General features: G+C 41.0%; 1 protein-coding gene across 1 annotated transcript; it reads left to right on the top strand.

Annotated features, from left to right (window-relative positions):
- Window positions 1-6776: 6776 nt before the first annotated feature.
- Window positions 6777-7772, top strand: LOC114107550 (olfactory receptor 7D11-like). Its single transcript, XM_027954967.2, has one exon. It carries the CDS (start codon window positions 6777-6779, stop codon window positions 7770-7772), a length of 996 nt encoding a protein of 331 aa, XP_027810768.2.
- Window positions 7773-15115: the final 7343 nt, after the last annotated feature.

The following is a 15115-nucleotide window of genomic DNA, read 5'->3' as shown; positions in this document are numbered from 1 at the left end:
GTTTTCACACACCATTCCTTCAAGAGACCCTCCTTCCCCGTGGGGTGTTCTTGGTATCCTTGTCAAAGATTAGCTACCTTCATGGATATGAGCTTATTTCTGCATTCTTGTTCAGTCCCATGAGTCGATGTGTCTGTTTTCATGCCAGTATCATTCTCTTTTGATTACAGTAACTTTATAATATAGTTAGAAACTAGGAAGTGTGATACTGCCACTTTTGTTCATTTTTCTCAAGATTGCTTTGGCTGTCAAGAGACTTTCACGTTCCATATAAATTTTAGAATTGTGCTGGGCATGGTGGCGGCACATGCCTGTAATCCTAACAGCTTGGGAGGCTGAGGCAGGAGGATTGCAAGTTCAAAGCTAGCCTCAAGAAACAACAAGGCGCTAAGCAACTCAGTGAGACCCTGTCTCTAAATAAAATACAAAATAGGACTGGGGATGTGGCTCAGTGGTGGAGTGCTCCTGAATTCTATCCCCAGTACCAAAAAAAAAAAAATTAGAATTGTTCTAAAAAAATGCTATGGGAATTTTGATTGGGATTGCACTCAATCTGTAGATTGCTTTAGTTAGTAGACATTGTAACTGTATTCATCCACTTTATGAGCAGGAAATATTGTTTCATTTATTTGTGGCTTTAATTTCTTTCATCAATAGCCATTTTGTAGTATACTAATATCACACTTTTAAAAGAAAAATTAGGACTTGGGCTGTTATGTAAATAAGCAGAAGCCCCCATAAATATTCCATGCATATAAACCAAAACTTCCAAGCAAAGACTACCAAACAGAATGGAGAAGTTTGTTCTTAGAGACATAAATCTTAACTGGGAACATGGAATTTGCCTCAGATTCTTTATAGAAAACCCAGTTCTTCCTCAAGTGGTTGATGAAAATGATGGACTTACAGATATCAAGGTCAAAAGTCATAAACTAAACTGAAGAAAGAATCACATTTTGTTTTAAGAGAAGCCAAAGGTTGCAGGCCAGCTTTCTCCCTAGAGGAGGAAGGACCCAAGCCCTCATCTTTTACTTTCCATTAAAATTAGCAAGTCCTCAGAGACTGGGAGAATGTGGACCAATTATGCTAATCCTGAGCTCTGCGCACTTTGTCTAAGTACAAATAATGAATCTGTGTCCTGGAGACGGTCAGGATGCTGGTGCCAGTCTGGTGGGCTCTCATATCTGTGTCTCTTCTTCTCAAAGCCACTGTTTGCATCAGTCAGTCCAAGACTGACTCTGCCTTCCTGCTGCCCCTGAGGTGACGGCCCCATTCACCAAGCTGGGAACAGCAGTGGATCTCAATTCCTCCTCATGCCCCGATGGGGACAGAGCACAGCCCAGTGAGTGAGATGGGCGCTCCGGGAGTGGGGGGGGGGTCAGACACAGGGACAGAGGGAGTATGGGGACCCCTGATTCCTCCTCACAGGCAGGACAGTTGGCATAGGCAGACAGAAGAGCCCCAGTGTGCAAAGTGTCATGTTAGAGGCCAGTAAAGTTTATGTTGTTGTTTGCTTTTTCTGTTGGAGTTTGAGAATTGTCATTCAGGGTTCTGTTCTAATCACCCTAACTTCTATAGGCATAATAGAGAAAGAAACGGGTCCCTGCAGTAACCAGTACATATTCCTCACTAATTTTCTTCATCATTTTATTACTTTCTTTTTCCTTCCCAGACTGATAATCATTGATTTATTTTGCTTTAAGATTGATTAGTTTGTATCTTATAGAATTGTATATAATTGAAATCCTAAAGTATGTCCTGTTTTCTTTCTGATTTTCTTCATGCTCCATAATTATTTTGACTTTTTTTTTTAATCAGTGAAGTTGATAAAAGTATCTCATTCAGTTCATTGCTAAAAATATCCTGTTCTAGGAATATACCTCTATTTTTCTTATATATTCATCAAGTTTTGAAAATTTGTGTTGTTTCGGGTTTTTGATGGTTACAAATGAAGCTAATACAGAACATATAAAAAAAAACTTGCAGATTTCCCCCAATATCCAAAATGAACACGAAGCTGGTTTTGGTGATGATGACACTCACCACAAGATCATGAAACCTATACTGAGTTTCCTAGTGCTGGGCTCTGTAGCTTTTTGCTTTTCACCTGCATAATCATCCTCCAGATATAAGTGCACACATATTGCTGTTTTACAGTTGAGGAAAGGACAACAGCATTTCACTTAATCCTTACCAAGTTCTGGGGCAAAAGGTGTGAAGTCAGGTTTGGATCTAGGAACATAAATCCATTCACAGGACACCTCTGCAGTTCTCTGCCTGAGCTTCTCCACCTCTCCTTTCTCATTCTGGGTCACTCTCAGTCCAGGGCCTGGAGGGAGATGACCAGTCTCCTTTATTTCTGATTCCCCACACAACACAGGCAATCAAAACAATCAAAATCCCTCAGCTGGTCCACAGAGACAGCACAGGCAACTGACCTCTGAACACGGGGTGCTTTCTTTCTTTTTTTTTTTTCTAATTTTTAGAACTGTTAGACCTATAGGGATGAAGTCACCTTGGCCTCAGACTCTACTTATGTACCTCACTATCTACCTTAATTATCTACACCATTAATTATCATGAATTTAATATTGTGGACACCAAGAGATTTGTTAAATCCTCAAAGACTGCTTGGGGCAGGCCCCTCACAGAGGAATGATTCTTCTGATTAGTCCCTCATAGAAATTAAACATTCCTTAGAGGACACTTTGTATACTTAAATCAAAGCAAAGAAAACAGATGTTTTCCTTGGAGGAAATGAGTCCATCTCACCCTCTTGCTGCCTACATACACACAATATAGACTGAAAAATTTCCACTGTGCCCTCTGCTCTGTGCCCAGGGGAGCTGAATTGTCTGGAGTGAGAATACAACACAAAGACTGACTCAGTGAGGAGCACAGAGAATTCAACCCTTGAGCTGCTAGAAATTTGAAGCAAGCCCCTGCTCCCCTCTCCTGACTTCTTTGTTCCAGGCCTCTGTGAAAACCCAAGTGGGCTCCCTGGAACCGGCTGTGCAGAAGGGACATCTCCAGTGGTAGCCCTTGGAGAGAGTCGGCGTGTCCAGTGTGGCTGGTGCAGCAAGAAGGAAAAGGGAGGTGGGCACCGGGCTCTGCTCCAGGACAGTGACCCTGGGCAGCCCAGGGTAGCCAGTCTATGAAGGTGAAGGTCCTGCACGTGCAAGGTACCTTACTTTCTACCAAACCATCTTTTCAGGCTCCCATTCTGCCTCTTTCCTTGCTCTCTGGAATTCTGAACCTTAATGCAAGAGTCTGAAATGGCCATTCCTTGAAGGCAGTGCTTTCTGGAGAGTCTCCCTATCTCCTCCACTCCCTCCCTGAATGACAGGTCCCTATTAGATTTCCTCTTTCAATTTGTTTATTTGCTAACTGCTCACTGAAGATCCCTTCTGCATCAGGTATTGCTCTGATGTGACTGGATGTTTCTTTTGTAATCTACCGATGCTGCTGTCAGACTGACTTAATGATGTCACTGAATCTCCACTGAAGCTCAGATTGTGGTGATTGTCATTGTCACTATCTGTGCACTTCAGTGGCCACCACATATACAATCCTGATTATTTGTGATGTGTGGTACTCAGGCCAATTCTGATTTTAGGAGAATACTGAATGATTGAAGTTGGAGTGTACTCTCTTGCCATGTTCATGAACCAAACACAAATATTATAGTATTTCATTGTAGCATCTTCTATTTGCTGTGGTTTTCCAACAATCGTTTTTTATTGAGTTAAGAAGTTACTATTGGTTTCCTCATGTCCAAGGATACTGTGGCCTGGCTGTTAAGAACAGTAATGGTTGCTAAATCTCCTCAAAGTCACTTTTTTATTGTGATTATACTTTTGAGTTCTCTTCATTGATGTATTTCTTTTTGTGTTTTTGTTGACATGAGCTTAAGCAACTTTCTCAAGATCACACATCTCAGTCTTTGTTACACAGCCAACATCTAGACTTGTTGAGCACCTGCAAGGTGACAGGCACCATATGCATAGTTATACATGACAGTAGAATGCATTTCTGCACTTCGATATATCATACATAGATGGGATATCATTTCTCATTTTTCTGAGTGTACATGTTGCAGAATCACATTGGTCATGCAGTCACATATATACATACAGTAATAATGTGTGTTTCATTCCACTGTCTTTCCTATCCTCACATCCCCTCCCCTTCCCTTCCTTCACTTCCCTCTACCTAATCTAAGGTCATGCTATTTCCTCTTCTTCCCTAGTGCCCCCACGCATTATTGTGAATTAGCATCCACATATTAGAGAAAACATTTGGCCTTTGGTTTTGTGGGATTGGCTTATTTCGCGTAGCATGATATTCTCCAACTCCAACCATTTACTAGCAAATGCCATAATTTCTCTCTTCTTTAAAGCTGAATCATATTCCCTTGAGTATATATACCACATTTTCTTTATCCATCCACCATATGCATCTTTGGGTTAAAAAAATGAACAAAGATGTCCAAACCTCATATCCTCAAATCAATACAGCTTTACCAATGTGTAGGAACCTCAGGGAGGACCCCAGGCAGTTCTGAATGTCCCTCTCAATTTCATTCTGTGTCTCCAGAAACTCACCCTGCTCCATCCTTGCTCTCTGTCACACTGGTCACTGCCACCCCCTCCTATACCAGCTGGCCATCTGATTAGGCAGCCACTCATCCTCTTCTCTCAGACCAGAAGGTTTCTTCCTCACTTGCGTTCCTCGATGAGCAGTCACCGTCCTTCCTCCCCCCACTCAAGCATTCCTGTTGCAGAGGACACTCTCTCCCCACCTTCCCAGACTAAGTTGGTGTTCAAGGATTTTTTTTTCATGTTTTGAAAAAACTAACATCCCTAGCCATCTTAATGCTCACTCTTTGTTTAAAATTTTAAATCATAAATTGGTGTTTTGATTTTAAGATGATTTGGTTTATAAATGCTTGAATGCTTGAAATGGAATCCAAAGCTATATATTTGGCCCATTGACTGCTGATTTCATTACAAAACGTCCCTACTCAAGAGAATGGGCAACTGGACACACGTTCTCACACGTCTCCTGCATCTGACTTTAATGGTGGTGTGCTTTTGCTTCCTCCTCTTATCAATAGAGTCCCCCTGAACTTTTCCTCTTCTTGGAACAATTCACCTGGCAGGAAATTCTCCCAGAGGAGCCATAGGTCTCTTCATTAATACAAGTGCTGTATGCAGTTGAAAGAGGTAACATCACTGTTGTATCTGTATTGTTCAGAATTTCATCCTTTATGGCTGCCCTGGTTAAGTTAGGAGGAGTATTGAAATACGGTAGCCTGGCAAGGCAGATGTATTGTTCTTAACATTGTTTTTAACATTTCACACTTACTGAGTGCCCGTTTTACAGCACAGGAACCACAGGATAACAATTACATGCACTGTCTCAATTTCACTCTCCAATCCTTACTGTGTCATGAATAATTATGACACCTACTGTGGAGGGAAGAATCTGCATCTAGAAGAGTTTAAGTCATTTTCCCAACATCATGTGCTGCATTGCTGAACCAGAATGAGGTTAAGTGAAATCTGACTCGAGAACTCAATTTCTGAATGTCCCTCTCATAATGATACCTGGGGATACGTAATAATGATAGATCATTTTTTAGATCCTTTTTTAAACATCACAAAAATAGTAACAATGATTACCATTCACTTCCAAACAAATGTGGGAGTTAATAGAAATCTGTGTGCCATGTCACACAGTGAAGATTGTTTGGGATGAAAGTTCATGTGCAGTGACCGTTACAGAGCCATGAGAATTAATAGAGTATTTGGATTACTGAAAAGAGATGATGAAGTTTCTGCAAATATCTTGGAAGTTTAACATAGAAGAGAAATCAGGTGATGCCCTGCGAGGGCAGTGAAAATGGAGTTCCCCTCGGTGGAATTAGTTTCAAAAGCTGGGGCAGGATGGGCAAGCTGGTCATGATCGAGTGTCTACACTATGGCAAAATGGAGCCCCCACCTGCTTTCTTTATATCAGGAAATATTAGAGACAGTCCATAGAATGTTCTTTACCAAAAAAGGTTAAATGTGGGCTGTCCACTTCCCAACGGGTTAAACATCCATCTTCGTAGCTACTCTGAGGGATCTTCCTAGGAGAGCGGAGTTCAAAGGTCACATGCATTGGGCAATCTATTGCCATGGGAGAACCATGGATAGTTCCTAAGGCCAAACCTAAATCCTCATGTAATTCATGGGTGGCTTCCCCCAGATGCCCATTAATTTAGTTAGGAAAATTGAAACTAATGAGTCAATGATAGAAAGAGATGTTTCTGCTAAGTTAAAGGAAGTCAGGATAATTACACACTTTTTTTTAAAATTTTTTTTTGGCAACAGGAACTTACTGAAGGACTTTCTTTTTTTTTTTCTTTTAGAGAGAGAGAGAGAGAGAGAGAGAGAGAGAGAGAGAGAGAGAATTTTTAATGTTTATTTTTTAGTTTTCGGCGGACACAACATCTTTGTTTGTATGTGGTGCTGAGGATCGAACCCGGGCCGCACGCGTGCCAGGCGAGCACGCTACCGCTTGAGCCACATCCCCAGCCTAATTACACACTTTTGAAAGTGGGAAACAGGCTGTCATTTGGCTGAGTAAATCACAGTCAGTGGTGTGATTCAATACAGGGTGAAGGACATCCATCCAAGGGTGACACTGTAAAGAGAAAATTACCTGAGATGACAGCTGGCTATTAATTGAACATTGCACTTGCCTCTTTCCCCAGCAGGTACACCAAGTATATGGAAGCAGAAAACCACACATGTGTACCAAGATTCCTCCTCCTGCCTCTCTCAGAGGACCCAGACCTGCAGCCCATCCTCTTTGGGCTGTTCCTGTCCATGTACCTGGTCACAGTGCTTGGGAACCTGCTCATCATCCTGGCCATCTGCTCTGACTCCCACCTCCACACCCCCATGTACTTCTTCCTCTCCAACCTGTCCTTCATTGATATCTGCTTCATCTCCACCACAGTCCCAAAGATCCTGGTGAAGGTCCAGGCACAGAATAAAGACATCTCCTACATCGAGTGCCTGACTCAGGTATATTTTTTTAATACCTTTGCTGGAATGGAAAATTTTCTATTAACCATCATGGCTTTTGACCGCTTTGTGGCCATCTGTCATCCCCTGAACTACACAGTCATTATGAACCCCCAGCTCTGTGTCCTCCTGGTTCTGATGTCTTGGATCATCATATGCTGGGTCTCCCTGGTTCATATTGTACTGTTGAATCAACTGACCTTCTCCACAGGCACTGAAATCCCACATTTCTTCTGCGAACTGGCTCAGCTACTCAAGGTGGCCAGCTCTGACACCATCACCAATTACATCTTTATGTATACAGTGACTTCCCTGCTGGGTGTGGTTCCTATGACAGGGATCCTCTTCTCCTACTCTCAGATCGTCTCCTCCTTACTGAGGATGTCCTCCTCTGTGGTCAAGTCTAAAGCCTTTTCCACCTGTGGGTCCCACCTCTGTGTGGTCTCCTTGTTCTATGGAACAGGATTTGGGGTTTATCTCAATTCTGCTGGGACCCAGTCTTCCCCAAGAACCATGATTGCCTCAATGATGTACACTGTGGTCACCCCCATGCTGAACCCCTTCATCTACAGCCTGAGGAACAAGGATGTGAAGGGGGCCCTGGGGAGGCTTCTTAGTAGAGCAGCCTTTGGTCCTTCTCGGATCACTGACCTCAGAACTAAGTGGAAATTGCAGATACTTAAGCTATTGCTGTGAATTTACATATCCTGGCTCCTTCAGTGACCTAAAGACATGCTTTATTTCTTCTTTTCCCAAAAGATCCATGATTCCACATTTGTTTACGTTTGTGTTAACGTCTCCTCTAGAATCCATTCAGTACTTTTAACTTTTCTTAATTATACGTGGTGCATGAATTTCCACATATGGAAGTTTCTAGTAGTCATTCCTGCGTTGTTCAACTTATGCCAAGTGCTGAAATAATTTCTTTTTTCAAAGAATTTTTTTAATATTTATTTTTTAGTTCTCGTCGGACACAACATCTTTGTATGTGGTACTGAGGATTGAACCCAGGCCGCACGCATGCCAGGCGAGCGCGCTACCGCTTGAGCCACATCCTCAGCCCTGCTGAAATAATTTCCTCAAAAATCATTCCTTGAATATTAATATTCTTTACCTTAATTTGAATCTTCGTATTTTCCCTGAGGAAATGGAATGAAAATTTTAAGGCAAAAGAGCTTTTTATATCAGGACTATGCTTGTTGCTTTACATCTATGACTTTATTTACCCTGGAAAAGATTTCTTTGAAATATTTTCTCTCATTCACTTACTCACTGAAGACACTGAGATTGGAATTGACTAAACGTGGAACACACAACTGAGGTCAGCTCCGACCTTTGCTAACACACGCTTTGTAACCGCAATGTTTGGATTTTGAACATGAAATCTGGAATCAAGTTTTGAACGCAGGCTTTTTCATACGACTTGTGAGGTAATGGCTAGAATCGCACTGAGACCTTGCTTCATTCTCTGTGGTTCTTGCTGGTTTTCCTTCCTTCTTTTCCTCATTTCCTCTGTCCTTATTTTCCTTCTTCCTTTTGGCAGTTTTATTGGTTAGTGTTACCTCTCTCTCTTTCTGTCACTGCATATTTCACTTTAGGTGTACAACACAGTGGTTTTGCCATTCCTTCCTTTATGGACCTTGGGGTAATTTACGTCTTTTAGCTACTGTGAAGAGTGCTGCTAAGGATATGCGTGAATGCTTATGTCTGAGTAAAGTCACAAGCTGCATTAATGAGGCTTCAGCAAATGACAGACTGTGTATGTGATGGGCAGTTCCATAACACTGGATTGTCTAGGGATGTCACAGCCATGATACTTCATCTAAGTGTACTGTAGGATGTTTGCATGATGACAAAACTGCATAAGAGTGCATTTCTCAGAACCTGTCTTTTTTGTTAAGAACTATACTATTATTATTATTGTTTTGGTAATATAAATAGGAGTGGAGCTTGGGCCTATGGTAAGTGTAAAATGTCCCATTTTACATTCTACCTGTGAAGGTTCTGGTGTCATCCTTGCCAATACTTATAAAAAGTAGAGCATTCCACAGTCTGTGAAGTACTATCTCATTTTGCATTTGCTTTGCATTTCCCTGTGACACATCGAGCATCTTTTCAGGAATTTGTTGGCAGTTGATCTATCTTCTGTGGGGAAATGTCTTATGAAGTCAGTGCTCATTAAGTAATTGTGTAGATTGTATTTTTGTTTCTGACAGTTAAAATCACTACATTATAAAGATACTTGACCGTTATCCAATATGTGTTTTGCCAATATTTCCCCCTCATTATGATATCTTTCCCTTTGCCTCAACTCTGAAGTTTACTGTTATTGATTATGCTCATCATGTTGTACAATAGATCTCTTGAAGCTTCTCAGCATATCTAACTGAAATGGGTAGCTCTGACAGATAACCACCTAATCCTCCACCCCATAGCTCTTGTGGTCACCATCTTCTCTATTTCTCTGGGCTCTACTTTTAGACCCACGTGTAAGTGAGCCATGTGGGACTTGACTTCCTACGCCCGGCAGCTTCAGTATGACATATCAGGTCAAACTGATATGTCACGCTGATAATGTCATACAGGCTCATCCATGTTGTACTAAATGCCATGATTCTCTCATTGTTGTGCCTGGCTAATGTCCCATTGTGTAGATGCATATTTATTTATCCAGTTATATGTCAATAAACATTTACATTGATTTTGTACTTTGAGTACTGTGAATAATATTGCGACAGTAATGAGAATGTACATGTAATGTGAATACCTATTTCACACCCATCTGATTTTCACGCAAAAATGGAATTTCTGGATGTTATGGTGGTCTATGTAAAATTCTTCAAGCAACTTGTTTTCCATAATTGTTATTTATTTACATTACAATCTTTTTTCCATATTTATTATATTCCAATAAATTATTACATTTATTTACATTTCAGAGATGCCTTTTCTCCACATCCTCACCAACATTCCTTTTTTTTCTGCCTTTCTTTTTTTTTTCTTTTTTTAAAGATTAAATCCAGGGCCTCACCCAAGCCAGACAGTTGTACCACCACTGAGCTTTATCTGCAGCCTCTTTAATTTTTTATTTAGGGAAAGGGTCTTTCTAAGTTTCCCAGGTTGGCTTTGAATTTGAGGTTCTCCTGCTTCAGCCTCCTGAGTAGCTAGGATTACAGTGTACAGCTCATGTTTCCCTTTTTATCCTGTTTTTGATCATAACCCTGCTGAGCAGTGTGCAGTGTTGTCTCCTTGTGGTTTTAGCTTGCATTACCCTAATGATGAGTGATGTTGAGGAGTTTTGTTAGACATTTGTGTCTTCTTCTTCTTCTTCTTTTTTTTTTAAAGAGAGAGTGAGAGAGAGTGGGAGAATTTTTTAATATTTATTTTTTAGTTTTCAGTGGACACAACATCTTTGTTGGTATGTGGTGCTGAGGATCGAACCTGGGCCACACGCATGCGAGGCGAGCGTGCTACCGCTTGAGCCACATCCCCAGCCCCCATTTGTGTCTTCTTCTGAGAACAACTTCTTCCTTCTTCCTTCTTCCTTCATTACAGCTTTAGGGGTAAAGCTGTAATGAAGTGGACGTGAGGTTCCCCTTTGTGGAGTGGGCTTGCTTCAGAATAAAAGCTAAAAAAGAGAAAGCAGCAAGAAAACCACGGGACACAGGATGTAATTTTAAAAAGTAGGGGTGGGTGGGGGCTCGCTGATCTTAAGGATGGAGTTTCTAGCTTTTTTAGCGCCATCTGCTCTAGGCGCCACCTCCTGCGCAGCTCTGACCGCCTGGCTCCCAGTACTAGCTGCTGGTATTTGAAGTTCCTACAACATGGCAGACATTGACAACAAAGAACAATCTGAACTTGATCAAGATTTGGCATATTAAGTTAAATTTCATAAACTGTTTCTCAGCCTCATTAAAAGCTTAAAAATTTGGGCCTGTTTTGTACCACAAGTGTGATATTCAGCATTTTTTTTTCATACCAGGCTTCCATAATTAACTGGAAAATGAAGTGAAAACACTTCTCTTCTGGATCTGGCCAGACAATACTTACTCTTTCAGATCTGTGCATGGCTCCTATTTTAATGAAAATTGGATGGGATGAGTGAACTATTCAGTAGGTCCAAGGATTTTTTTTTCCAGGTGTATCAGATGACCATACTGTAACAAAATACTATAGAGATCATGGGACTAAAGTGGTAATAAGACCATTTGGGGAAGGGGAATGAAATTAAATTTGAGACTATAGAGTCACATTTAAAATACTTCAGGCTTATTACTGTTAATTTTGGGGGGTGAACTTTTGGTCTGACAGTGAGGGTGAACTAAATGAATTGTAATTACAGGAGAGTTTGAATTTCTGCTGTTAATAAAATTACATTAAGTTCACTTTTAGAAGTGATAGTTTTCTTTTGAAAATTTAGTATTGAGGTTTTAGAATGTGAAGACATTTTATTATTTGCATAGAATTATCCATGCCTTTTCCTGAGATTTTTAACTAACTACTGGAAATCCTTAACCAATTATAATAGTTTTTTTCTTCATTTTCAAAATGATTTTGATTGCTTTGACTTGACTGTGATTTTTTTCTAACCACAATCTAAATACAAGCTTTTTCTGAGTTTAAAAATTTTGATCTAAAGATAGAATCCCATTTTTAATGAATTGAAAGAAGCAACAAAATCACTATTTTTGTTTTATTCCTTTAGGAAACAGCTATGCCAAAGTGAAAAGATAGTAATACTTCATCTTGTTAAATAATCAGTGTGGTCTGCACAGGAATTGTTTTCTTTATAAAATTGGAGTTTCAGGGAATGTCAGTGTTCATTTATGCCATTTCTTCAGTTCCAAAGTGGTTCTATTCCATTCTAGATATGTGAAATATGTAATTTGAAATCCTTAATAAAACTTGGAATTAATTTTATAAAAAAAAAGGATGGAGTTTCTACAGTAGAAAAAGAGAGATGGAGCCCACAATTTTTTTCTTTACATGGGGGAACATCAAAGGTTTTCCATGGAATGATCTTTGCCAAATAAGGTAGGGGGTGGGGTTACGCCCAACAGGTTATACCCAATTCTGGAGCTGCAGGAGCTGTCCCCCTAGGAGGACCCAGGTCTACTGCCTTGGGCAATCTGATGCGCACAGGAGAGCTGGGATAGTCCTAAGGAAAAACACCTAAGTCTCCATGGCTCAGTACAGAGCCAAGACCCCTCAAATAGCTCACAGAGGACTCCCCACAGTGATGAACCCTACTTCAAAGTACCTCCCTCTCTACCTTGACACTTTTAATTATCATGAATTTAACATCGCAAACACCAAATGGTTAACAAAACTGACAAAGATTCTTTTCTTTTCTTTTGTGGTGCTGAGGATTGAACTCAGGGCCTTGTGCATGCAAGGCAAGCACTCTATCAACTGAGCTATATCCCTAACCCTGAAAGATTCTTTAGAGGAAGCACTTCACAGAGGACTGATTCTTGACTTTGGGTCCATGTAGAAAACAAACATTCCACAGGGGATACCTTGTGACATTTAAATTAAAGCAAAGAAAACTGTTGTTTTCCTTGGAGGAAATGAATCCACATCACCCTCTTACTGCATACATACATACAATACTGACTGAAAATTTTTCTTTCTGTTTTCTGCTCCATGGCCCAGGGGAGTTGAATTACATGCAACTGCAAAGATAAAAGAATAATTTATTTAATGAGGAGCACTGAGAATCCACCTCTTTAAGCATGCCTTCTATCCCCTCTCTTACACTTCTCCGCTCCAACTCTCTGTACAAAGGCTGTGCAGAAGGGATGTCTCCAGTGAGAGTCTTGGAGAGAGTCAGCATTTCCAGGGCGGCTGGTGGAGCAATAAAGGAAAAGGGGAAGGTGGGCCCTGGGCTGTACTCCAGGACAATGACCCTGGGAAGCCCCGTGTAGTCAGTCTATGAAGGCGAAGGTCCTGCACTTTGCAAGGTACTTTATTTTCCTCTGAATCATCTTTTCAAACTCTCATTCTGCTTCCTTTCCTTGCTTTCTAGAATTCAGAACCTTTTTCAATAGGTCAGAAGTGGCCATTCCATATCTTTTCTACTTTCTCCCGGGAATTATAGGCTCCTATTAGATTTCCATACCAAATCTTATATTTCCTAATTACTTACTGAAGATCCATCCATTCTGCATGAGATATTGACTCATAGGTTCTTAATGTGATTTTTCTTTTGTACTCTACCTACATTTGCTGTCAATCCTGACTTAATGACATTGCTGAATAGTCCCACATGATGGTTGCTGCCACTCTCCTATCTGCTCACTTTAGAGGCCACCATATAATACAATAATATGACCTTTTCTGATGTTCGCTATTTGTGCCTATTCTGACCTCATCTCAGGAGAATACTGGCTGATTGATGTTGGAGTATATTTTTTTGGCATATTCATTAACTGAACCCAAATATTACAGTACTCCACCCCAGCATCTCATGTTTGCTATGATCATTTTTATTGTCTTAATAACTTGTCCCTGGTTTCCTCATGCCAGAGGATTCTCTGGTCTGGCTGATAAAAACCGTAATGGCTGCTAAATCTCCTCAGAGTCATTTTTTTTTATTGTGATTATCATTTTGAGTTCTCTTCATTCACCTATTTCTTTTTTGTGTTGTTGTTGACATGAGCTTAAGTGACTTTCTCAAGATCACAGATCTCAGTCTGTTACATAGCCCGCATCTGTACTTGTCAAGCCACCTGACAGGTGACAGGCACCATATGCCCCTTTGGGTAGAAAAATGAGCAAAACGGTCCCAACCTCTTGTCCACAAATCAATACAGCTTTACCCATGTGTGAGGGACCTCCGGGAGGTCCCCAGGCAGCTGGACTGTGGGCCTCACACTCTGTCCCTCCAGAAGCCCACCCTGCTCCATCCACTGGCCACTCCACTGGCCACTGCACCCCCTCCTATACCAGCTGGCCATCTAGTTGGGCAGCCACTCATCCTCTTCTCTTATACTAGAAAGTTCCTCCCTCACTTACACTCCCCAGTGAGCAGTCCCCGGTCCTTCCTCTCCTTGCCCAAACATTCCCATTTCAGAGAGCACTCTCCTCCCACCTTCATAGACTACATTGGTCTTCAAGGATTTTTTTCCTATCTTGAAATAGTTAACATCCTCAGGTTTCATAATTCTTACTCATCGTAAGCAGTTTTTTTGTTTGTTTGTTTTGTACCAGGAATTGAACCCAGGGCACTCAGTCACTGAGCCACATCCCCAGCCCTTTTTTATTTTGAAACAGGGTCTCTTTAAGTTGCTTATGGCCTCCCCAAGTTACTGAGGCTGACTTTGAACTTGCAGTCCTCCCCCCTCAGTCTCCTGAGCTGTTGGGATTATAGGCATGCGCCACCAGGCCTAGATATCAACAGCTTCAGCAATTTAGCAAGGCCTTAAGCAACTTAGCAAGACCTTGTCTCAAAAGAAAATAAAAAAAAGGGCTGGGGATGTGGCTCAATGATTAAGCACCCCTGGGTCCAATTTCTGGTTCAAAACAACAAAAAAAAAAAGCAATAAAATTTCTTCAGACACTTTGAAAGGCTTAGCAAAGAAGAAATAAGTTTCCGTCTATAGATTCTGTTAGGAAAATTGTAACAAGTGAAAGTCAGTGATAAAAAGAGAGAGAGAGATTTCTGCAAAATTAGGGGAAGTCAAGGCTGGGCATGATGACCCATGCCTGTAATCCAGGCCACTTGGGAGGCTCAGGCAGAAGGATCACATGCTGAAGGCCAGCCTCAGCAAGTTAGAGAGACCATCTCAAAATAAAAAAAAAAATATATAAAAGACTGTGAGTGTAGCCCAGTGGTAAGGAGATCCTGGGTTCAATCCCTAATAGTACTAAATAAGAACATAAATAAAATTAAAGAAAGCCAGAACAATGGTATACATTAAAATGAAAATGTTCTCTCACTTGGCTGAGTTGATCGGTCCTTGGCAGGATTCAATATAGGATGAAGAGCCTCTATCTCAGGGTGATATTGAAAAGAGATAAGTACCCAAGGTGACAGC

The sequence above is a fragment of the Marmota flaviventris genome, chromosome 1 (assembly GCF_047511675.1).
Source record: "Marmota flaviventris isolate mMarFla1 chromosome 1, mMarFla1.hap1, whole genome shotgun sequence".
Classification (NCBI taxonomy): domain Eukaryota; kingdom Metazoa; phylum Chordata; class Mammalia; order Rodentia; family Sciuridae; genus Marmota; species Marmota flaviventris.
Note: the sequence above shows the minus strand (reverse complement) of the source record. Positions and strands in the feature narration are given on the sequence as shown.